The sequence below is a fragment of the Genypterus blacodes genome, unplaced genomic scaffold (genome assembly GCF_046128005.1).
Source record: "Genypterus blacodes isolate CSIRO-AG114 ecotype Tasmania unplaced genomic scaffold, CSIRO-AGI_Gbla_v1 ptg000129l_1, whole genome shotgun sequence".
NCBI classification, from domain to species: domain Eukaryota; kingdom Metazoa; phylum Chordata; class Actinopteri; order Ophidiiformes; family Ophidiidae; genus Genypterus; species Genypterus blacodes.
In genome coordinates, this window is record NW_027466931.1 from 222,268 (window position 1) to 247,995 (window position 25,728).

Consider the following 25,728-nt stretch of genomic DNA (forward strand, 5'->3'; position numbering starts at 1 on the left):
CTACACACACACACACTAATTTAAATTTAAGTTGTTATCGATAATGATTGTGATGATGACGTTGTGTGTGTCTCACCCTGTCCACAGAGTGTGTTGTAAGGGTAACCTCAGTGTGTCTCCACCCATGTCCTCTTGTCCTGCTCCAGAGGGCAGGGCTATACCTGCAGCAGCCAATCAGAAAACAGTAGCAGTGTCACTTGAGGCAATGATAATAATAATAATAATAATGCTTATAGATCTGTCTGTCATTCTTGTGTATCAGTAAGAAGTTCATTATCGGTTGTCTTACTGCACCTCTTATCCCACCCCTTTTTCCTGACAAACAGCTGCAGCACACCCACATGGTGCCCTGTCAGCCAATGGGAGAAGGAGAAACACAGGTCGCCATGGCTCCATGGTGGGACTATTTGGAAAACCAATCGGGCACCACGGATGCTCCTTTTTCCAGCCTTCAGCTCTGGGACAGACAGGTAGCGTCCCCCTTAGAGAGAGAGAGTGAGAGAGAGCGAGAGAGAGAGAAACAATAAAAAATAACTGATGTTTATGATATGTGTGTGTGTGTGTTTGTTACCTCCTGGGTTGTCTGTTGTTTCCCAGTGCAGGTCTCCTTCTCTGTCGGACATCCAGTCACACACTCCCTGGTTGAAAGAACAGTGGAGCACTCCGGCCCCTAAACACACACACACACACACACACACACACACACAAACACATCACATCACATCAGTTCTGGTCAGATAAACTATCTCTCTGTCTCTGTCTCTGTCTCTGTCTCTCACTCTCACTCTCACTCTCACTCTCACTCTCACTCTCACTCTCACTCTCACTCTCACTCTCACCTGGATCGTCCCTGGCGTCCTCTGCTGTGTTTCCCAGTTCAATGTCAAAGTCCCACACCTGGTTGTGGCCAGGATGGCGAGGGACTGTAACAAACAACGTACACACACACACACACACACACACACACACACACACACACACACACATGTATGTTTGCATTTCCAACAGGCAATGATTTGGTTGCATCAGTCAGAAATGTTTAAATCCTCACTGTGTACGTCTCCCCGCTGACGCTGTGTCACATCCTTATTGATCGCGTTGTACACGGTGCTCGTCATCATGAGGGTGGTGGCTCGAGTTGTGGTGGTTGTTACCACTGTTGTGGTTGACACAATCGTAGCCGTTGGTGTTGTAGAAGTAGTAATTATAGGATCCAGTTTGGTTGTAGTAGGAATACGGGTTATATAGGGAGTAGTAGTAGTACTAGGGGTAGGGGCAGTAGTAGTAGTTGTAGGGGGAGTTGTAGTAGTAGTAGGGGGAGTGGTAGAAGTAGTAGTTGTAGGGGGAGTTGTAGTAGTAGTAGGGGGAGTGGTAGAAGTAGTAGTTGTAGGGGGAGTAGTTGCAGTACTAGTTGTTGAAGTAGTAGTAGTAGGAGGAGTGGTCGTAATAGTAGTAGGGGGAGTCATGGTAGTACGAGTTGTTGTCGGGATTGAAGTGGTGGTAGTAGCTGGAGTGGTAGTTGTCATGGGAACGGTGGTGGTGGGCAGAGCTGTGGTGGTTGTTGTGGTGGTTTTGGAAGGTTTCCAGGTTGTACTTTTCGGTCTTTGTGGCTCCAGCGTGACTTTGGGAACAGCTTTGGGGAAGAGATGGGAACAGGGAAGGCAGCACATTCACGTCAGAGTTTCCAGATTTTAATTCCAAAAAACTTTTTTGGTTTGTGATGTGCAATATGTTGTATGTTTCCATGGCAATGTCGGGTCTTTACTCAGCTTACACCCAAACAACGGTAAACAAAAAGCTTGTTCGACGTCACCAGAACCTGACATAGTCCGCACAGGAGTACAAAGGCTGCAACCCATGAAAGGAGATTTGAGTGCGGCAAACTGCAAATTAACAGTCACAAGTAGCAGCCAACAAGAACATACGTGTGCTTGTTCTCGTCCTAGTTCACAGAGCTGCTGTGAAGGTCTGTAAGTTGGAATTGCTTGATGGTCAATGCTCAAACGTGCTTACTGTTGGAGGACTGACTGAAACTCGTCGTCATTCTTTTCCATAGACGTGATCCGGTTACCATGGAGACTAAAGAACGTTTGACCCTTGTCCTGTTGATGAACATGGACTTGGTTTGTGTTTGACTCCTGGAAATGTGGTCAGTGTCCTATTAGGGTTCCTGGCTAGCAGATTCTCCGTTACCTTTGCAGCTTCCGTCTTTGCATTTGCACTTTGGAGATGCTGGATTCAAAACGCAGAACGGCCTGGTATCTTTATCTGCAGAGAGAGCGAGGGGTTCATTTATGGAAACATCCTGCTTAGTTATTAGGCTGGAGTCAGTACGAGGGTAAACATGAAACATTCAGCATTTTTTACGTGACCTGGTGGTGGCGCTGGAAAAGCTTTAAGATGACAGGGACATGAAGATTCATCCTCTGGGGACCATGAAAAGTAACACATACACTCACCGATGCAGTTGTACTGTCCGTTGATGTATGTGAGTTTGAATCCGAGGTGACATCTGCACAGAAAGCTCCCAAACGTGTTCACACACTTCCTGCGGCGAGGACACACACCTCCACCAGACACGCACTCGTCTATGTCTGCAGGGGGACAGAGAGAGGGAAACAGATAGACAGACATGAGACAGATAGGAGACAGACAGAGAGAGAGAGAGAGAGAAAGTGTGAGAGACAGCCAGACATTGGGAAAGTGACAACGGGAGAGAGAGAAAGAGCAAGAGAGCAAGTGAGAGACAGGCAGTCAGACTGACCAACACATGTGCGTCTGTCTGGTCCCAGCTGTAACCCAGGTGACGGGCAGGTGCATCGGACAGCGCCCTTGATGACCACACAGCCGTACTGACAGTTGGCATGGTAACAGGTACGAGCGTCTACAAGCACACAAAACAAAGCAAAGAAGGTTAAACAAAGAATCAAAGAGAGAGAATTTCAATTTTTTTGCCACAAAACAAATGTGTAAAAACAAAAAAAGCTTTAGGCTTAGCCCCCAGCGCCGCCTAAGAGATGCCAATAGGTTAAAGCTGATGATGATTATTATGCACAAAGACCAGCACAGCAACACACAGAGCATACATGTTATCATCATCATCACTTTTTACATCATCATCGTCACCTTCATTAGCTTCTGAAGCACAAAAACAGCTGAGAGGAAATGACAAACTTCACTTTTCAAATTACAAACTAGCAACAAATCAAGAAAACCTCAATGCACAGCTCCTCCCTCATACTTCCTGTTTGTGTGTGTGTGTGTGTGTGTCCTCACTCATGCAGCTGCCATCCGGCTGCAGCATGTATCCATCCGCGCAGTAACACTTGTAGCTGCCGAGTGTGTTCATGCAGCGATGTTTACAGGGTCGAGGCTTCAGACCGCACTCGTTCTGATCTGACGTGCGCACACACGCACGCGCACACACACACACGCACACACGCGCACACACAAGCACACACGCAGAGAGAGAGAAATGAGCAATTAAACATTAAACTGTGAACGTCCATTTATTTGTGTTTTCACTCATCGTGTCAGCTTGTTGGATTAACCTTTGACCCTCTGCCTCTCGGTCAAAGAGGATTTAAGTTGTGGGTGTGGGTGTGTGGGTGGTGTTATATTACAGAGTGTGTGTGAAGCCACTACTTTAAAACCAGATGTTGTTTTATAGTCAGGATATGACTCATAATGTAGCCTCTAATCAGGGTTAGATTAACACTGTGAATGTGTGTGTGTGTGTGTGTGTGTGTGTGTGTGTGTGTGTGTGGGTGGGTGCTTGTGCGTGTGCATGTGCGTGTATGTGTGTGTTTTGAGGGTCTTCAGGTGAAACACGCCTATGCAGGTCAAACAAGCATGACTGGAATGTGTGTGTCTTTCTCAACGGCATGACGGGAAATCAAATCTCTGTGAAAGCACCACTGAAACACACATACACACACGGTTACCTTGGTTACAGGCCTTGCCGGTGTATCCTGGGTGACATTTGCATCTGTCAGGTCCGACACACTCCCCCTGTTTACAGCCCTGTTGACAGTGAGCTACGCACACATACATACACACACACACACACACACACACACACACACACACACACACACACACACACAACCCACTATAATTTGAATCTGGACAATTTAATAGTAATATTCTTCACACAATCACTTGTGTGAGTGTGTGAGAGGACTCACGTTGACAGCGCCCCCAGTCCGTTTGTCTCCATCCCCAGCAGCACTCCACACTGTTACCATAGCGACAGACACCATTAGACACCACCTGCTCCATCCAGCTGCAGAGAGACAAGTATTGAATCAGCCAATAACAGGAGGATTGTTACAATAAAGTGACATCATGGCTCACAAACCCTTTTCTGCAAACTTTATGATTAAATGGAGGATCAAATACAATATCCACTCGCTCGACAGTGTAAACAAAGATTTAGTTTAATTCAATTCAATTCAATTCAATTCAATTCAATTCAATTCAATTCAATTCAATTCAATTCAATTCAATTCAATTCAATTCAATTCAATTCAATTCAAATATATTCGTATAGCACCAAATCACAACAGACGTTATCTGAAGGCACTTAACCCTCAATTAAACAGGATTTATCTTTTGGTATTTAATTGATGTTGATGAGATCTGAACCTTATAATTTTGTTACCATGGAAATCTGTGAACATAGGCGACACATGAGGTCATTAAAGTGACTTTGGCTCATTTTTCTGGTTGTCATGGTCGCTGCAGATGTGACAGACATTAACATGAAAATTCTGTAAACCTCAAGAACACAGCTCAGCCAGACATACATGGTTGGAATCCACACACACTCACACACTCTCACATACTCACACACACTCACACACAGACGTGGATTTATTGGCCTGAGTTGGAACACCAGAGTTACGACTCCATGGGTCACTTGCGAGCTGAGATGGCAATGGATCATTTCTGCTGACATCTGGGAGAATGATGTCAACTGATTTCTGATTGGCTGTCGACAAAAATGTGAATTTTAGTGAAATTGTTTGTTTCCAACCAGCTTAACAAGCTGAGTTTATGTAAGCGCTACCAGTTTGGACTGGCTCAGTGTGTCTCTGTGTGAGTCTGTGTAAGTGTGTGTGACTGTGTGTGTCCATACGTTCTTGACATCTCCTGTTCCCTTGTGCCTGTCTGAACATGAATTATATCTGAGAGGAGGTCGTTTACTCGTCACACTCCTCTTTTTCCATATATCTCTCTCCCCTCTCTCCCTCTCACATATTTTCTCACTCTTTTTCCCATTACGCTCCTCACCAGGTCACCTCTTAACCACTCCTCCCCTTGTCTTTCTCTCGCTCTGTTACCTCCTCCCTCACTTCCTAACATCTACAGACACATTCTTTCATTTCTTCTTCATGAATTCTTACTACAACAACAAACTACAACTTAACTACAAATATAACTTATATGTATAACCTTATCCACTACAGGATCTAGCAAATTTAGATTGTATTTAGATATAATGAATGGGTGAATGTTATTTAATTTTATTTCTCACTGTAAATTCCTGAATTATAGTAGGTTTTATTTTGCAAATCACTAGTAAAGTCTCAAGTCTTTGCACCTTAGCGCCAAATCAAGCCAAGACAGAAAAGTCAGGAGTTAAGAGTTTAGATCATTTGTGGGTGTTTTCCAATGTCGCGTTAATCTGCAGATGAAGTGATTATAAAACACACGTGTCTAGTCTGGAGTCCACACAAGTCTGGAGTCAGTCTGACTGCAGGCTCGAGTCCCTCTGCAGCTTTAAACGGCTAAATTTAGAATCTGGGATCTTTACAGGCTGCATTCTGATGTGCAATTAATCCTTATTTTGACTTCATTAAAGTTTTGTTTCGTTATGTACTATCTTTATCAATTTCTCAAAAGGATATAAGTCAGAACACGAGTTCACATTGCATAAATCTAAAAAATATTCAATAATAACAACAGTGTTGATTTTGGTTATTAAATAAAGTTCCTCACCCGTCAAAGTCTGTGTTCTGAGCCTGAGTCCAGGCCCAAGACCAGGACCAGGAGAACAGAACGAGGCTAACCCGGACCAGCATAACGACCGCGACCCGAATTACGCCACCACTGATCTGACTCCGGTCCGATCCGAGCCGAACCTGGACTCAAAACCGAGATAAAGTCCAGCTTTACAGATCCATAACAGGTTTAAACTCCAAACCCGAGCGAGGACATGAAGAAGATGTGAGAGGAAAGAGAAGAGAGGAAAATAAATGTGAAATTAAAGCGATTTAAGTCAAGAGGAAAAGTCGTTCACGTTTCGCTGCTGCTGCCGGTGTGATCGACGCGCGCTCCCGCGGACCTCGTGAACGCGTCGCGAAGAAACAGAAAGGTGCCGAGAGAGAAAGGGAGAGAGAAGAGAGGGGGGGCGAGGGGGCGGGTGAGCGGTGGAAGGGTGAAGAGACAGAAAGAGAAACAGTGGCCAGTGGGTCAATGAGAGAAGAAGAGATGAGAGAAAGAAGAAGAAGAGGGAGGAGAGAGGGGGGGGTTTGAACTAATTTGCCACTAAAGTTACTTGTATAATGTATATAATGACCTTATAGATGAGGCTGACCCTTGTGTGTGTTTATGCCTCTCTCTCTTTCTGTCTGCAGACTTCACGATCATTTCAGCAAACTGCCATTTGCAGAAGTTCTCTGACGACTCTGCGATCGTCCGCCTCATCACAGATAGAGATGATAGAGTACAGGGAACTGATGCAGGATTTTGCAGTCTAGTGCCAGAGGAACCATCTCCAGCTCAATGTGGGGAAGACCAAGGAGCTGGTGGTGGACTTCCGGAGGCGAAAGCATTCTCCTCCCACACTGGTGAACATCCAGGGAATGGACATCGAGATTGGGAGATCTTACATCTGGAAGACAAACTGGACTGGTCGGACAATTGCACTGCTCTCTATAAGAAAGAACAGAGCAGACTCTTTCTGCTCAGGAGACTCCGGTCTTTTGGAGTGGAGGTGGGTCTCCCGAAGTCCTTCTTTGACTCTGTGGTGGCATCAGCCATCTTTTATGGAACAGTATGCAGGAGTAGTGGCATCTCAGCCACTGACAGGAAGAGACTGAACAAGCTGGTGAAGAAGGCCAGCTCTGTCCTGGGCTGCCCTCTGGACTCTGTGGAGGTGGTGGGAGACAGGAGGATGATGGCTAAAGCTGTTCTCTTTACTTTGTTAGGCTCTTATTTTATCTTATCTTAATGCCCTTTATTGCAGTATCCACTTTGCTGCTGTAACAGTGTAGTAACAACATTAAACCAACAGAGGGCAGTGCCATTCTTTGTTGAAAGAGGAGTAAAACTAATTTGATAAATCTCTCTCCCTCTCTCTCCCTCCCTCTACCCCTTTCTCTTTTCTTCCCTGCTCTTTCTCACTTTCAGCTCTGATCATCACTGAGTCTGATTCAGCAGATCAGCAGCTGCAGATTTGGAGGGATACAAGAGTCTGTCTCTAAACCTGACTTGTCTGTCTCTAAACCTGTCTGTTTGTCCCTCTGTCCTTCAGCAGAAAAATGAAGACGCAGCAGAGATCTTGGTTCCTTTTCTGGGTAAGACAACTGATTTTTTTGTATTTTTTTGTAACTGTATTTCAAAATGAATTAAACTGTTTTATTTTATAACATCTGTAATAATAGGGTAAAATGTCACATCATTTATTAACTTTGGTTTTGGTTCTAAATGTCAAGTATATGTTAATGTGCCTGTATTTCATTTGATTTATTACCAAAACTAAAGCACATACTGATCTGGGCTGCATTCTATTTTGAAAGTCTCTTTATTTTATTTTAATATCTGCTGCTGGTTCCTGATTTGTGCGACTTCATTGGTTTATTAGTTCCTGCTTTATGAGTATTGGTGTCGAGTTATTAATGATTCATGGATTCTACTTAAGGATCATTGATTCTTGGTTATTGACCTGTTGTCCAGGTTTGTGTGCTCTATGTTGGTCCGGCTTCCTGTTGGCACGACCTGGACAACAGTGAGTACGACTGCTGGCCTCTTGACCGACCCAATGAAAACAACATGATCGACTGTGGAGGTGAGAACCTGTCTGTCTGTTTTCCAATTAGACTTCTTTAATTTGGGCATTTGGAATTAACAATTAATTTGAAAAATATTGTGTTCTCTGTCTGTCTGTCTGTCTGTCTGTCTGTCTGTCTGTCTGTCTGTCTGTCTGTCTGGTGCCAGGTCTGGAGATGGCCTGGGTGGTCCGTCCTCCAGAGGCTGTCAAGAGTGGCGAGCCGTTCTATGTCACGTACTCAGTAACGTGTCAGGACTCTTTCTATCGCTGGGCTGTGGACCATAATGTCTTCACACACAGGTTCATAAACCAGAACAAACCGGTTTATACATACATTTTGTCGTGTGATACACATATGAGATCTGAATACAACTCAAGTTAACATCTAGTCCGGACAGAACTAGAAGAGAGTGCCAAGAAGCTAAGAGGTAAAGCCTGGAGGAGGTATAGCTGGAGAGACAGGTTGTTTTATTGTTTTAAATAGGTAGATATTAGGTATGAAGGTGTCTACAAAAGTGTTGGGTCTTTAACTCCCTCCACCTCAGGACCACAAAGGAGAGATGTGTGGATAGAGATTCAGGCCCTGGTTGTGGTGGTGACACCAGGTGCCATCGGTTGACAGGGCGGAGAGAGCGTGAGGGAGCATAAACCTGAATATTAGAGTTCAGATAAGCAGGCACCATATTGGACGCTGCCAAAATATCGAGGACTTGTACTTGATGCTGGCAGCAACTGGTAGCCAAAGGAGGGACATGAAGAGAGGAGTGACGTGTGCTTTTTTGGGTCAGTTGAAGACCAGATGAGCTGCTGCGTTCTGGATCATTTGTAAGGTTTGAATGCAGATGCCGGTAAACATGCCAGTAAGGTGATGCAATAGTCAAGGAGAGAGATGACAAGAGCCTGAACCAGGAGCTTAAACTGGATTTAACCCCAAGGGTTAACCCACCCATTCACACTCATTTATAGTTGTTTCAAGCCAATTTATATCAGACTGGTTTAGTCTTAACTGGCCTACACTTGCTTGTGTTGTCTGGTATGTTTTCACATGTGTGTGTTTGTGTGTGTATAGCTCCATAGTAAATGCTGAGGCAGCTCGGAGCTTCTGCGAGCATCACGACTGTCCTGCAAACTGGAAAGATGCAGATGGAGAAAACTGCTGCATCCACCATGCTAATATCCACTCCTGTCCACTGGGATACATGGTGCGAGCGCACTCACACTCACACACACACACACACACACACACACACATACACACACACACACACACCCAACCCTGTTCTAAACTGTAATTGTTTCTAATTGTGGATATTCCGGCTTTGTTTCTTCTGTCAGACCACTGAAAGTATCTGTGGCCCCTGGATTCCCGACGATGGAAAGATTTTCACACACACTATCTCCACATCCGGAAAGATGACACAGAACAACTGGACCGCCAAAGTAACACACACACATATTCACACACACAGACACACACTTCATCGGCTGCTGGTATATCCATCGCTCTGTCTCTCAGGTGGTTCTTCATCATGTGGGTCTGACGTCGCTAATCGCTCACATCAGAGTAGGTCTCATGCAGGTGGCGCTGGAGGCTAAGAGCACCGTGCTGCCGGCTGTAGGTGTGTTACAGGACAAACGCAAGAAATAAAAGACTACACACTTAAAAATCTAAACCTGGACTAAACCTCTCTCTCTCTCTCTCTCTCTCTCTCTCTCTCTCTCTCTCTCTCTCTCTCAGTGTGTGGTGACGAGGTGTGTGAGGAGGTGGAGCTCTGTTCCACCTGTCCGGCTGATTGTGGTGAATGCCCTTTGACCCCGGCCACCAAGCTGGCCATCGGCCTGCCGCTCAGCTTGCTCTGCCTCTGTGTCGTGCTGACCGCTGTGGTGGGATTGACATGAAAACACACTGGTCGCAAGCAAATATACAAAAAAATAAATCAATCAGCCTATCAATCAGTCAATCAATCAACCTATCAATTGCTTTGTCTCCTTTGCTCAGTGGCTGAGGTACCAGAAGCAGAAGCTGCTGTGGGATGAGAGCTGGATCATCGACTTCACTCTGATAAAACAAGGTACCAGTCTGGATCAAACCGGTTTAACGTCCCCACAGCCCTGAATCTACTTAGCCAGCTTAGCCAGAGAAACGTATAAACCTGATGCAAAGAAACTGATGAATCCGGTGAAAACCATAAATACAAGGCATTAAGCTTCTAAGCTGGTTTGATACTGGTTTGAAACTCATCTAAACACATTTATCTTATGTTCTCGTATCTTATTTGATCCTTTATAATTAATAATTCATTAGTTAATGACTACAATAGTGTAGCACTTCACAAAAAATATTTTCAGATCATGAAGCTCGTATGACCATGGGGAGCATCATGAGTGTGCCGGTGGGGAACAGTGACAGTAACACCAGCTGTGTGACGGCTCTCAGCTCCTGCACGGGACCAGGAACCCGGAAAATCCTCTTCACCTGCACTGGGATATAGTAGGTCAAGTCCAAAAATGTTTACAGCCCCTAAATGTTACTGTTGTCAATGTGAACAATAATGTGATTTGCTGAGATTATATCTAGCGCCACCTTCAGGTTAAATGTACGTACCCGAACTTAAACAAGCTTATATAGGGAAAGCTACCAATGCCAGTGAGCTAACATGCTAAATTATTTTTTGTAAATGTTACAGGTTTACATGCTAACTGTAGTTCTGCTAACATGTGAACATTAGGATTCTTCTCAAAGCTAGCTAGCTTACATTGCTTTTAGACATTTACACTTTAACCAAAGAAGATTCTTTAACGTGTAGTGACGGCAGGACCGTGGCCATCAAGAGGATTAAAACCAAGACCTTCTCTCTGCCCAAAGCCATCAGACAGGAAGTTAAACAAGTCAGGTACTGCAGGCACACACACACACACACACACACACACACACACACACACACACACACACACACACACACACACACACACACACACACACACACCTATCGACTTCACCTATCAGCAGAGTGCCTGGAGGTTTACCTGCCACCAGATTTTCAGAAATCCAATGTTGAGCCGACGCTGGCTGGGGATGTGTTCATTGTTGCAAATATGGTTTTGCTCCCTCTCTCTTTCTCTCTCTGTTTCCAGGGAGCTCGATCACCCAAACCTCTGTAAATTCATTGGAGGATGTGTTGACGTGCCTAACGTTGCCATAGTAACAGAATATTGTCCAAAAGGGAGCCTTAACGACGTCCTTCTCAATGAAGAGATTCCCCTTAATTGGGGCTTCAGGTACATGCAGTATACATGCAGTTCATTAATAAAACCTGTGACCTCAAACTGGACATCAGACAAATAAGGCATCAAATTCTGTGTCAGGTTTTCCTTTGCCACAGACATTGCTAGAGGAATGTCGTACCTCCACCACCACAGGATCTGTCATGGCCGCCTCAAGTCTCTAAACTGTGTCTTAGACGACCGCTGGGTCTGCAAAATCACTGGTAATATATCTGTGTGCTCTATGTGTGAGTACAACCACAATATTACTGGGACTACAACCGCTGAATATGTACGTCCCGTCAGACTATGGCCTGAGGACATATCGGCGGGAGGACGGGGCGGAGCCTCTGTCCACCTATCAGCAGAGAGTCCTGGAGGTTTACCTGCCACCAGAGTTTCAGAATTCCAACGTTGAGCCGACGCTGGCTGGGGATGTGTTCAGGTAACACACACACACACACACACACACACACACACACACACACACACACACACACGCACACACACACACACACACACACACGCGCACACACACACATTCAGTCTAGTCTTAGTGTTAATCTTTACTTGACCTCTTTAAACTCTTCATTGCGCTTTGTGCCTGTTATCTGTTATTTGCCATTTGTTTATTGAAAGATTTCTCTTGTTTCTCTATAACATTCTTTGTGGTCTGCGAACCTGCACGGGCTGCCACCTCCTGGACTGGAGTCAGCTCAGCACTTTCTCACTGTAATAACGTCTGTGTGTGTTTCTAGTTACTCCATCATTCTTCTGGAGATTGCCACTCGCAGCGACCCCGTCCCTGTAAGTCACCATCGTGTTTGATTGTCTCTCCTGACGCTCACCCCTGAGCTAAGGGTGTTGTGTTGGGTTGTGTTGTGTGCAGGTGGAGGAGTCCGGCCTGGAGTGCGCCTGTTGTCCTCCGCTACCTGAGCTCATCTCCAGCAAATCTGACAGCACCTGTCCTTGTCCTGCAGACTACGTGGAGGTGTGTGTGCGTGTATGTGTGTATGATGTTTGCTGAGGTAAACGCTGTGTCTCACCTGCTGCCTTTTGTTCCGTTTGTGTCTCTGTAGCTGATTCGACGATGTCGTTCTCCTAACCCCGCCCACCGGCCCACATTTGAACAAATCAGGAAGTTTGTTCATAGAATCAACCCCATCAAAGTCAGTCCAGTGGACATGATGATGAACCTGGTGAGGGGTGTAGTGTCACATCGTAGTCGTAGCAATAATAACCTGCTGACAATACATTAACCCTTAATAACTTTGTTGTTGCTGTTGTATACGTCTTAAGATATGTATCATATGACCCCCCCCCCCCCCAGATGGAGAAGTACAGTAAACACCTGGAGGTTTTGGTGGCTGAAAGAACTCAGGATCTGACGCACGAGAAACAGAAGACGGACAGGCTGCTATACAGTAACATCCGCACACACACACACACACACACACACACACACACACACACACACACACACACACATTCACACACACACACACACCACCAGGTGCTGGCCTTATGCAAGAGCACCTTCAGTAATAGACTCATTCCTCCCAGGTGTACAACTGAACGCCACAGGGAGGAAGAATTTCCTGTGGCGTTCAGTTGTACACCTGGGAGGTCCATTGGACTTTATAATAAATCTACCTCGGGTCGGGGAGGGACAGTGGGATCATAGAGATGAGAACAAGATCCAAGATCCATGTGGAAAGTGTAAACAACAACTGGATCTTGGTCCCATAAGATGTTCGCCCATGATCAGACTTTGCTCAACATGCCATGATATCTTGTTTGCGAAAACATGACCTGTTCCAAACTAAATCCATTTTGCTCACATATTTATATATAGTGTTTTATTTGCACAAGATAAGATTTTGTTCTCACAAAATAAGTTGCATATGACACAACACTTTGTGACTCCAGGCTCTGTGTGCTGTAGGTGGTGTTGCTACAGTGCGTTGTGTGTGTGTTGCAGGTGGTATTGTTACAGTGCATTGTGTGTGTTGCAGGTATGCTTCCTCGTCAGGTCGCTGATGACCTGAGGCAGGGGAAACCGTCACAGGCTCAGAGCTATGTCAGCGCCACCGTCTTCTTCAGGTAGAAACCGAAAGATAAAACAAAAGCTGCTCCTTTCCTCTTTTGCATCTGATTCTGTGTGTGCGTGTGCGCAGTGACATCGTGGGCTTCACCCAGCTGTCCTGCAGCAGCACTCCTTACCAGGTCGTGGATTTCCTTAACAAGCTGTACACTACATTTGACGACATCATTGACAACTACGATGTCTACAAGGTGGAAACCATCGGAGACGCATGTGAGCCTCACACACACACACACACACACACGCAAGTTGAATTTATGATCTTAACCTCAACTGTGTGTGCTTATGCGTGTGTGTAGATATGGTGGTGTCGGGCGTCCCTCTGGTAAACGGGATCCTTCACGCCTCAGAGATCGCCAGCATGGCTCTGGACCTGGTGGCTGTCTGCAAAACCTTCAAGATCCCCCACAAACCAAACACACAACTACAGATACGAGCTGGAATACACTCTGGTACACACGCACAGACACAAACACACACACACGCACAAATGGGACACAGCTCTATATTGAATTTTGACATCCCCCCACCGTAGGCCCGGTGGTTGCTGGTGTTGTCGGGACAAAGATGCCTCGTTATTGTCTGTTTGGAGACACGGTGAACACAGCATCCAGGATGGAGTCCACCAGCCTGGGTAAAGCTGAGCCACACACCAGCTGCTGTGGTGCCAAATTCCTACTCATCACCATCTTTACAAGACGAGCAAGAACCTAATATTGTCGTTTCCTGTAAATCCACCCCCGGTTCATCTCAGTGAACCACACAGTGACGGTTACTGTCGTTGTTATTATGTTTTTGCAGCTCTGAAGATCCAGTGCAGCTCCAGTGTGTTTTACCTGCTGGAGGAGATTGGTGGCTACATGCTGGAGTGCAGAGGAACGCTGCAGGTGAAGGTGGGCTGCCAAGTTAGCACATCGATTTTATCAATTTTCCTCGATTTTCGGTTACTAGAGCCTCCCAGTAACGCTGCCTGTGTCCATCAGGGAAAAGGAGACATGGTGACCTACTGGTTGGAGGGCAAAAAAATGTCCTTGACCGGCAAAGACCTGAGCCCAGACGGCGCCAAGCTTGCCGAACATTACACCATGGAGACGGAGAGGGAGGAGAGAGAGGAGAAAGAGCTCTACTCGTCCATGCCGGGATATCTCAACCACGATCTGCTCCTGGATGCCATCTGACCCCAGGACCCGCTAAAACTGCACATCCACGTGGTGTTTCCCATGTGAATTCTTCAGTGCCTGTAAATTATGCAGACATTCATTGAAGTTACAGTTATGCATTTTCCTGTGACGTGGCCGTTTACTTATGCGTCTGCTTCAATCGTAGAAAGGTAAAAATTACGTCCTCATTACAATACAAAGATGTAAAAGTTAAACAAATCATAAATCCAAGTGAGATACTTTGTTTGTGTTTGGTAAAGTAGAAAATGATAAATATAAACAATCCTCATCTTATTTTATTGCTTGCTGTGTCCGTTTTGTGATTTATTGTCATTTTGTTGTTGAGGTGTTTAATTTGGACAAAAATGCCAAATAAATACAGATTCTGGGTCAGGACCTCGTTTGAACTTTATTGTAGCGTCTGAAATTGGTCGAGTCAAAGTCTGAATGCGTGTGATGCTTATGAACACGAGGAGAGAGTTGGCAATGTGACTTTGTGTGTGTTGTCTTGTGTGTTTGGGTCACGTGATAAAGAGTGACCTACGCACACCAAGACATGTGCTGCTTCTGCTTCTTTCTTTCTGTATAAAGTTAAGTTAACAATAGGAAAGTTTTTGTTTAGGTTACTTTACTCTTCACATTATGGAAACATTTTGGAATTTAATTAGCTAATAAGTGTATAGAGAAACAAGAGTATTATGACATTTTTTACTGCCGAAAAATCTAAACTACGCTAAGATAGAAGCTGTGTGTGTGGGTGTGTGCGACAAAAGGTGTGTGTGATGAAGAGATGGTGGAGCACAGCCAGCATGATGCAGAAATGTGTGTAAAAGGCAGCAATCTTGTTCTTACACACACACAAACATATGCAGACAGGCCCCAGCTGGCCCCAGGCAGACTGATTAAGATTGAATTTAAACCTGTTAAAATGTTGTTGTTTTTTATTTCCTTTAAATGCATCAATCAAAACGAAACCCAATGCTTTATTATCATTATTAGAGTTCTTACATTGTGTGTTCTAGTAAAAAATATCACAAATAATCAAAAATGTAAAAAATAATCTGTATCCACACTGATGGAGAATCACATCGATGGATGAAGGAGGATGATGAGTAAACAGGGGGGGGATGGAAACAGCGTTTTAATTACACATGAGACAGGGGGAGTGTTTGAAGTGTTTTCAGTAATAGAATGAGTGAGCGCTCTCTCTCTCTCTCTCTCTCAATGCCTTGCTCGCCCTCTCATCCTCCTCTCACCCATTCTATTACAGAGAATTTGCATATGAGAGAACACACACACACACATCAAAGAATGTGTGTGTCTTTTATTTACTGAATACATCAAACTGACAGATGAGTTGTGTACTGTTTACAATAATTTATGACATAAGCTTTGGTCCAGCGCTCAGATACATCAAAATCAAAGTCTAATAAGTCTCTTATTGGTCTGAGGAACCTGAAGAACATAAAAAAACGGACACGACGACCTCATTACAGCCCAGACGTGTCTTAGTTAATGAGCAACAACGTGTTCCCATGATCCAACCGACCTCGCGGCAGATTTGCAATTCAAAGCATCTCAGTGCAGTTATGTTCTTTGTATCCCCATCAAATGGCAGCAGGGTTCAGTTAAGTTACCTGTGTTCTGCTCCAAGTCTAGACCGGGTCCAGAATCCCAGGACGGTTCAGACCTGACCAGTGTGTTTTATGTGTCTGTGCAGATTCTTCAGGTGGGGTCGCTCTGGTCTGCAGCAGGACGGGATCAGAAGTTCAGCCATCTCTGCCCACCTGAGACCAGGGCAGGTGTGGACGGATGAATCAAGGTCAAGTGGTCATAGTGTCCTGATAAATAAAGAAACGTCATAATGTGATGAGATTATAGAAGAATGGCAGTAAAGCGCTGCTTACCTGATTGGCTGGTCCAGCGGTCAGTCCCTCTGTGAAGCTGCCGTCCTCTTCTCCAGCAGCCAATGAGCTGACACCCTGCTGGCATAGATCACATAGGACCAAGACAACACCACGATGCCCAGCAGGACCTGAGAGAGACAGAGAGGGAACCTGTTATGAGCTCATGCTCAGTCTGAAAGCAAGAAGAGTGAGGAAGAGCCTAGTAAAGAAGACGTCGGAAATTCGAAATAGATTCACAGAAAATCACAAATAACTTGGTAAAAGTCGGATTTTTTTGAAATGTAAATCAAAAAGCGGAAAAGTGTAACGCTTTTTGTTGAGTTAATATTTGAACATAATGGGTTATTTATTCCCCCAAACAGGCTACTTCGCCGTTAGCCGCTAATTTAGCACAGCTCGCTGGTGATAAACAGACATGATGCTTAAATCTGAAAACACGGTACCGCAGAATAAATCCGGTCCAGGTTCCGTCTGCTCAACGTCCCCATCCTCTCATCCGGCCGCACTTTGAGCCGCTCAAACACCAAACAGGCTCGGTTTAGTTTAAACCACTTCGGATTTGTTTACATCACCTCGTTCCGCCTCCTCTGCTTCTTCTGTTGAATCAAATGCTCGTACATGACAGACTTACCCTGCCCCCTGGTGTAGATACGATGAACAGCAGCGTATGCAATAGAACTTTTTTTTCAGCTCTGCATTCAACACAGTTGTTCTGATTGCTGATTGTGATTGTCCATCAGCATCATCATTCTTAATGATCTCATTGATCATATGATAAGCTCACATGATTACATCATTAACATCATCCTATGCTCCTGACATTTCCTATGGACATAAGTATATTAACTATATTAATTATTATATTTAACATCCTATTCTCTTGTTATATTTGCATCATCGGCTGGATCTTTTTTTGCTGTTAGTGTTTATAAGCTCATGTATTTTGCTGCTCTTGTCAAACTGCTGTCATCGCCCTTACTTTTTCTTTGTTTACTACGTAGTTTTCCTTTCATTATGAAATATTAAAATATTCAGTCTTTTTTATTTTACTTCTAATTATATAAATACGTATGTAGATATGAGACATGCACAGATATTTGATTACTGTCATTACAGATTATCACTATTCATTTTTGCTGAATATTTTCATTTAAAGCGTCTGACAATGAGCTAGCGGTTATGAAACATTTTGGAGATCGTTTTAATACACAGAGAGCAGCAAAATTAAAAAAAACTAAATCACTACGGACTGCCAACATTAGCGTGTAATACATAACATAAAGTAAATATTGAATAAAATATTAACTTTTTTACATTGACACACACACACGCACACTTACTCAATTTCCCAGCATGCACTGCGGCAGCCCTCCTCCAGCTGTGTAGCTCTCTCGTCCATCGGTAATTTCCTCCACAGATATGTCTCATTTTTAAACACATTCCCGGTTCTGAACGCGGCCGGTAGTGTCTCCGGTGGTTCATGCGGCGCACGGTGCGGTAATCTACCCAGAGGAGGAGGACAAACCCGGATGAAAACCCCACGGAGCCGCTCAGGGAGTCGGCTTCTGCTCAGGTACTGGAAGCCAACGGCGCTAGCATGCTAGGATGCTATCAAAGTGACATTCATTTGGAATGTGATTCACTTTTCGCTTCTCTCTGAGGGCCCAGACTGTGTGGTGCTCATGTTAATGCTAATTACAGACGGAAACGAGTAACGTTTCTAAATGGGGCGAACAAACGAGTGAACAGTGGCACGCGCCGGTCTGCTAAATGCTACATGCTATCAGTCCACTGTGTCTGTTCGCTAGGCTTAGCATGCTAGGTTTGTAGCATACCAAGTAGCTGATGTAAGTCGTTGTCTGTCCCCAGCGGTTTGTTTTTGTTTCCGGACGACAATTAGATGCCAAAATAGCACCAGACTACAGCTGGAGATGACAGTAAATGTAGAATAAAGTTAGAATAGAATAGAAACTCGGTTGAGAAATGAGAGAATAGAGAGGAGCAGAAGCTGTGTTGACTCTGCTAACATGAGCTAAAACACTGCCGGACCAGCGCCATTAAGATGCACATCGGTGCTATAAATGATTGATTAATCATGATAATTAACGCAAACGGCCGCGTCGGTTGCCACGTGACCTTAATTCAGTGATTTGGTGTAAACGGTGTAAAGATTGCCGTTTTGTTGTGGACTTACAGAAATATTTTGAAGCATTAAAGATTTACTGTGACACTGAGCTGTCATAGCGCCGTACGGGCTCTAGTCGGCGCTGTTTTCCAGGTGCTCTTGTCCATATCCGACAGTGGTAACGTCTGATCAGTCACGTGTATCATGTTTAACTTCCCCTTTGGCAGGGCTTACAATTTATAGGCAATTGTTTATAGTTCCATGTTTGCATAAAGCCAAGAAATAAATCAATTTAAATGCAAATAATCTTTAAGAGAAAGTCACTAAACAGAGAGTGAGTGACGAACTTCCTGCTTGTGTGCTCTGGATTCTTTCTTTAAGCTGTAGTGGTTATTTTCTTTGTGTTTTTAGGTGATGGCGCCCACCCGGATGAAACTGCGTGTGAGGCGGCGCGGCAACGGTCCCAGTGGTACGAGCACAGCGGCAGGAAGTGGGCAGGCAGATGAGGACGAGGAAAGGAACCAAACACGAACTGTCCACGGTGGCAGGAAGAAAACCAGCAGTGCCGCCGCCCCGTCATCTCCTCCCACCTCCTCGGCCTCGGTGCGGGCTGCCATAGCAACAGAGGATGCATCCCCGGACTCCAAGTGTCCCATCTGCCTGGACCGTTTTAACAACCTGGCGTACCTGGACCGCTGCCTGCACCGTTTCTGCTTCCCCTGCATCCAGGAGTGGTCGCACAACAAGGCGGAGTGCCCGCTCTGCAAGCAGCCCTTCACCTCCATCCTGCACTCCGTCAGAGCGGAAGACGACTTCAAGGAATACACGCTGCGTCCCGCGCCTGAGAACGGTGGCGTCACCGCCACCGTCGCCATAGTGGCTGAGATGGCGTCGGCGGTGAGGAGCGACCACCAGATGAGGCTCATGCTGAGGAGGCACAGAGCAGGAGAGGGAGACGAGACCACAACGAGGAGGAGGAGGAGGGAGAGAGGAGGAAGAGGAGGCAGCAGGAGGGCAGGGGTGAGCAGGGTGTGGGAGTGGTACCTTAGCTCCCCTCCACCTCCTCCTCTTCCTCCTTCCAATCCTCCTGCAATCTCTCCCATCATCAGTGACGACAGTGATGTGGGAGAGGAGGAGCAGGAGGGAAGGCCAAGGGGAGGGGCGGAGCTGTCGGACCGTGGAGTGATCTTTGAAGGATTGACGGGGCTCGGGGGGGCAGTGATGCCTCTTGCACCCAATGATCGGTCGTCACGGCGGCATATGATCCGTTTGGCGGCACGGCGGCGCTTGCAGCGAGAAGGCGGGACCATACGGCGCCTGAGGGAGAACGAGATGCTAATTTTTCGCCGTGGCCTCTACCGCAGCGGCATACGGGTTGTTGGCATCGCCGGCGATGCCCAGGGGTCACAACATCGCGACGTCACAGCAGAAAGCTTCCGGCAGAACCCGGCGCTCCTGCACAGACTCCACCCATGGCTGCGGCGGGAGCTCACGGTGCTTTACGGCGCCCACACGTCGCTGATTGACATTGTGCAGCGTATCATCATGGCCCGCCTCGCCCGCCACGGACTGCAGCACATGCCCACCATCGAGGAGGAACTCAGGCCCTGCCTACTGGCTCGCACTGATCACTTCCTACACGAACTGGTTAGCTTTGCCCGCTCGCCGCTTAGCCTGGAAAACTACGACCTCCAGGCCGTGTACGAGCCGCCGGACGGCGCTCTGGAATTGGACGGGGTGAGCACCTCCACTGACAATGACTCCGTCATCGCCATATCGGAGGGTGAGGAGGATCAGGGAGGAGGAGGATCAGAGGGGAGGGACAGAGGGAGAGCAGGTAATGCTCTCGGCGATGTCATCCAAACAGGAAGTTCCCTCAGCCTGGCGCCCTGGGACGACGAGACCCCAGGCCCCTCCTATACAACCGCAGAGGCCGCTGGTTCTCTGGGCTCACTGTCGGTCAGCCCCACTGCGCAGGAGGGAGGGAACGAGGGGGCTGGGCAGGCGGGAAGGCCGGAGGAGGAAGTGGAGGAGGAGTGTCTGATCGTCGGGTATAAAAAACCGATTGCAGAGCGGACGCCTGAGCTGGTGCAGCTCTCCTCCGACTCAGAGGAGGAGGAGAACGTGGAAAAGAAGAACAAAAAAGAGGAGCCGACAGTCCAGAGCCTTTGTCCACCTGCCGCCGCCACTCCTCCTCTGTCCTTCCTGCCCACAATCCCGCCATCCACGTCAAGTGCGTACAGAGAGGAGCAACAGGAGAAAGAGAGCGAGGGGGCCTGTCCCCCACCACCGCGTGCAGGCTCCTGGTCCGGCAGCTCGGGGTCAAGCCAGAACCCGGTGTGCACGCTCAGCCCAGCGAGGGAGCAGGAGGGGAGGAGGAGGAAGCGAAAGAGGGCAAGGGAGCAGAGCAGCGAGGGGCCGAAGAGGAGCAGGGGTGGAGAGAGGGAGCGAGCAGGCATGTTGTCCAACCCGAACCGCACCATTTACCCCGCCATGCTGCGCCGCAACGAATGCCGCCACTCCCCGCTTCACTCCAGCGTGGGCTCGTGCTCGCCGTCATCGCCCAGCCCGCTCGACTCTACCTGGGAATACCGCTGCTCCAGACTCTCCCCGTTCTCCTCCTCTGCCTCCTCACTTTACTGCTCCCACTACCGCTCCTCCTCCTCTTCTCCCATCTCCTCTTCGCCGCATTTGCCCCGGACGCCGCCAACGCCCTCGCTCTCCCCAAAGGACGGCGATCACCACAGCGAGAAGCCAGGCGGGAAGAGGAAGTACAAGAGTCGACACCTGAACAACGATAAGGACCCCACCTGGAGGCCGAGCGGCGACAAGAAGAGGGGAGGGGAGGTAGAGAGGAAGAGAGGGAGAGATGAAGGGAGGAGAAAAGGCAGACAAAGGAAGGACGCTCATGATGGAGAGAGGTGAGATGAGAAGCGTTCATATAAAATGCAGGTGAATGTTCAATAAAAACAACGAGGTTGATGCGCTTATGGATGAATCCAACTTTGATTCTTTCCTTCAAAGGGACAACATGAGCAGCAGGAGGTACAGAGAGGAGCGGAGTCCCAGCGTGGAGATCATCTACGAGGGGACCATTGCCCCCAGCGCGGTGCGACCTCCTGCCCAGAAGCGCCGCAGGAAACGCCACCGCAAGCCGCAAAGCAGCAGGTACACAAGAAACACGTGATGCATGGCTGATGCGTGTTCAGTTATTTGATATGGGACAGCGTTTGTGTTCATTTGCAAAACTGCTCCTACCCAGTCACTCCAAGCTGCAGTTATGAATGCAACCACCAGGTGGAGACTTGCTTCCGTTAGTGAAGCTGCAGAGGAGCAGAGACTCTTCAGACAGTTAGAGAAATACAGGCTCACTTCAAGATCAAACTAAAGCAAACAATGTGGCTGTCATACTATGAATCAATATAATAAATGACTATGAATAAGATAATTAATGTTTTATCTATTCAATAAGTAAATTGTAAATATTAAATCTAAATTGTAAACAAATGGTTTTGGTCAATTCTTTGACATTTTCTGTCAATGGTTTTGATTATATTTGATTCAATTTTGATAATGAAAATTAATCCTAAAAATGAAAAATGTTAAGTAATTCCGTGAAAATTTAACTTGATAATGATTGTGTTGGAAAATGTAACCCTCTGGATTAATTTAAAGGTAACATTCTTTTATTACATTAATTATTGGAGTCATTACATATTGAAGTTAGTGAACAAAACCTGTTAAAATTCTGTTATTTAATAAAACAACCTTTATACTTGCAAATGAAGTTATTTGAAGGTGTAAGATGTGCTCCACACCTATTTGAAGCTTCTCATTGGCTGCTGTTTGACCTGTCCTCACTCTGCTTGTGTGTTAGCTGTCCCGTCATCATCACCCTGGACAGCGACAGCTCTCTGGACGACGTCAAAAACGACGACAGCGGCGGCAGCAGTCCATTCAGCAGCCGTCAGACTGTCGACTTCTCGCACCTTCCTCCGCTCTCGTCGGTGCACTCTACTGGTGTGGGCGGAGCTTTGGATGGAGAGCTCAGCGAGCTTCCCGTTGACATCCTGGACCGAGAGTCGGACAATGAGCCAGTAGTTCGATCCCAGGAGGCGGATCCTGTCGCCGTTGATGACAGCGACAACAGCGATCCTGATGTGGACGTGGAAAAGGTTGAAGATGGCGGGCAGCTGTCGGGCTGTGACACTGATGGGATGGGAACGGTTGAGCACAACAACAGCGGATGCGGGAAAGCAAAAACTGCTGTTAATCAAAGAGCAGCGGGGAGAGACGTTGCACTCACAACAAAGGATCTTAACGCTGTACAAGACAGAAAAACTGAAATGAACGCTGGGAAAAGAGACTCTGATGACACCCATCTGTTGGTGACCATCCTCAATGACCTGGAGAGCATCGCTGAGCCTAAAGGTGACTGCCCCCGGTCCAAACAATCGGCCCACCCTGACGTGAAACATTTCAACAATCAGCGTGAGGTCAGCCGGGGCCGTTCGAATCTGGATGATTGGTTGACTGAGCAAAGAGGAGTAAGAGAATATGGAGTTTGCCGTATGGATTTGACTCAGGGGGACAACAAAGACGACCGCCGTCAGAGTTTTGACTCGACTTACTCCTCACTGCCTCATCCTCCTCAGTGGCCTAAAGATAGCAACGCTCCTCCTCTCAAACAGACAAGTCCCATTCACTCATTCAACAGAGACACACCGCCACCACTTAGACACAATGATGTAGGGGGTGGACACTCGCTTCCTGAGGACGTCCAGTCGTCTCCTTTTGCCCGTGAACCTATTCGCTTAGCGTCCTGGCGGGAAGCTTCCGGGTCCTCTGGTGACTCGAACCCAATCACAGAAAATCTCTCTGTGGAGTTCAAATTAAATCGTGTGATTGATTCTCAATGTGAGCCTAATGACGCTCCGTCTCCTTCTTCAGCCTCGACTAGCTGCGCGCTGGCTGTCGATGGGAGTTCTTCCTTTCGTTTATCACCCGTTGACACCCATTCAACTGCTACTCATGGATTTAAAAGCGGAGAATCGTCCACCGGCCACAAATCCCCCCCTGACTCCTCTTCTTCTTCTGGGTCTGTAAATAGACGTAGAGGTGTGAATTACTCACAATGTCTCGACTTCAGTTCTTTTCTGTCTTCAGATTTGCATTCCACCCATGGGATCGCAGAGGACAAACCTGCTTCTGCTTTCAAATCTTCGCTTGTCGAGTCTCATCCTGCTCGTTTTGTATCGCCAGTAGATCTCAATGCAGCCACTTGTTGGTCCAAAGACTCTACCTCCAGAAGTTGTAAGAGAAAGACTCAAGTAGCGCCCTTTGACCTTCATCCTTCCAGTGGTGTCTCTGCCAAAGATAGACAGGCGAGTGGCGATCATTTCTCAGGGGTCACCTCTAACGACGCATCGTCTTCCAGTTTAGTTTCCTGCGTCGACGCAAGCCCTCAGAATCCCACCTGTCCCACTGACTCTTCCAGCGAAGCTGCCAATAAAAAGAGAATGTCAGAGAGAGCACTGCTCCCTGCAGATGGTTCAAAGGAAACACTGGCGCCCATTAACTCCCTTTGTAAAGGTTGTGAATCTCCCACCGGCACCTCAGAGAGACGTGCAGGTGACAAAATGTCACCGGCGGTCCGTCCTTACTGTGACAGTCCTCCACCTGTTGACCTACACTCTTCTGTTTCTGCCATCTCTACAGTTGAAGGGCACGATGCTGCATTTTCTTGTGCTCCAGCTGAAAACAGTGGCACCGCCTCGACGCACAGAACATCCGCTTCCAACGACCCTCATCCAAACCATCCCCGCCCCAGTGACTCAAGTTCTGACCCCCTGCTGACTTTCAGCTCCGCACAGACAATCACGTAGCATCTTCTCCTCCCCAAATCAAGAGCAAATGGAAGTCGCCCTCAGCCATTGATGCCCGTTCAGACGTCGACAAACATTCAGCTAAATGTAAAGAGACGGCTGAAATGAGCTGATAGTTACTGTGTGACTTCAAATGGAACATGTGAGCTTCAAAATGCTGTTTCTTTTTGCCATTGTTACTGGGAGTTTTTTGTTTATAGCAAAAGAAATTCAAGGCGTTTCTGTCTGTTTGAGATGACTTGTGTGTGTGTGAAAGGACGGAGCACTTCATGCAAGTGATGAACCGCACCTACAACATGGTGTTTTTAGATTATACACATTTTTAACAATTGAATATGCAGGTGCAAAATTGTGTATAGATGTTTGATATTCTATAAATACATTCATGCAGCCGATTGAAGATTATTTGATTCCATGAAGGTTTTTGTTTCCTTTTTATGATGAAACTTGTTGAGCAAAAAACAAATATATACGTTGTGAGGAGAGTCGTGATTAGGCTCTGGGACATGCATCTGTTTCTGGTGAGCCAATCACAGTAAAGTATGGAAAATGACACTGATAACTCCACCCACCTGCTGCCTTGCTAAAGATGAAACTTGAAAGGACAATTACACACCATCTGATTCTGACTCCCGCTTTTACTTCTGGCGACACGGGTCGATAAAATTCTTTTGACCCTTTAATGGTGAGGTTGCATTTTCAGCTGCTGCAGATCCTGCTGCTGCTGAGGGGTGCCGGAGGAAGAGGATGAGGAGAGGAGGCCTGATGGTGTCGGAGAGCAATGGCGTGTAGCAACACTGACAGTGACACCTCTAACTTTAACTTTCATTCCCTCCCATAGTGGAAACAAAATATTGTATGGCGTGCGGACATCAGATCAAACATGTTTCCAATAGTTTTACTTCAATAGACACTTGGGTTCTGGACCAGATTCAGGTTTGGGCTCTGATCCTCCTCAGACTGTTTAAAAGGCACTACATTTAATCCTGATTGTCTTCCTTAGTGAGAGGCTGCCTCTCTCTCGCTCTCTGTCTTTCTCTCACTATGTCTCGCTTTCTGTCTAATTGTCTCTGTCTCTCGCCCTCATTCTCTCTCTGCCTCTCACTCTCACTCTTTCTCTGGGTCTCTCCTCCCTTTCAAACCTACCTTCTATAACGTTGGTGGGCTTCCTTTGTTAGCGCTGTTGCCAGGCAACACGGCAAAGTGCCGTCGCCATGGACAACCAGC

The 25,728-nt window shown here is 46.7% G+C and overlaps 2 protein-coding genes and 1 long non-coding RNA gene across 3 annotated transcripts; 2 read left to right on the top strand and 1 right to left on the bottom strand.

The window, feature by feature from the left end:
* Positions 1 to 1,750: 1,750 nt before the first annotated feature.
* On the top strand, positions 1,751 to 14,792 carry LOC143010572 (atrial natriuretic peptide receptor 1). The gene is made up of 24 exons (XM_076162949.1): positions 1,751 to 1,786; positions 1,898 to 1,939; positions 7,963 to 8,074; positions 8,224 to 8,356; positions 9,126 to 9,258; positions 9,392 to 9,496; positions 9,573 to 9,675; positions 9,795 to 9,940; positions 10,056 to 10,128; positions 10,406 to 10,547; positions 10,864 to 10,950; positions 11,192 to 11,335; positions 11,423 to 11,544; positions 11,627 to 11,765; positions 12,079 to 12,127; positions 12,210 to 12,311; positions 12,400 to 12,519; positions 12,651 to 12,744; positions 13,336 to 13,423; positions 13,498 to 13,637; positions 13,724 to 13,876; positions 13,960 to 14,058; positions 14,226 to 14,317; positions 14,408 to 14,792. Exons 1-24 carry the CDS (start codon positions 1,751 to 1,753, stop codon positions 14,600 to 14,602), a joined length of 2,649 nt encoding a protein of 882 aa, XP_076019064.1. The 3' UTR covers positions 14,603 to 14,792.
* A 710-nt stretch (positions 14,793 to 15,502) lies between these two features.
* LOC143010722 (uncharacterized) lies at positions 15,503 to 17,104 on the bottom strand. The gene is made up of 3 exons (XR_012964840.1): positions 16,935 to 17,104; positions 16,492 to 16,619; positions 15,503 to 16,425 (listed from the first exon to the last, which is right to left on the bottom strand). It is a non-coding gene; the product is annotated as an uncharacterized LOC143010722 (long non-coding RNA).
* A 739-nt stretch (positions 17,105 to 17,843) lies between these two features.
* On the top strand, positions 17,844 to 24,916 carry LOC143010700 (uncharacterized). Its single transcript, XM_076163189.1, has 4 exons — positions 17,844 to 18,064; positions 19,028 to 21,537; positions 21,641 to 21,784; positions 22,494 to 24,916. Exons 2-4 carry the CDS (start codon positions 19,031 to 19,033, stop codon positions 24,499 to 24,501), a joined length of 4,659 nt encoding a protein of 1,552 aa, XP_076019304.1. The 5' UTR covers positions 17,844 to 18,064; positions 19,028 to 19,030; the 3' UTR covers positions 24,502 to 24,916.
* The last annotated feature ends 812 nt before the right edge of the window (positions 24,917 to 25,728 follow it).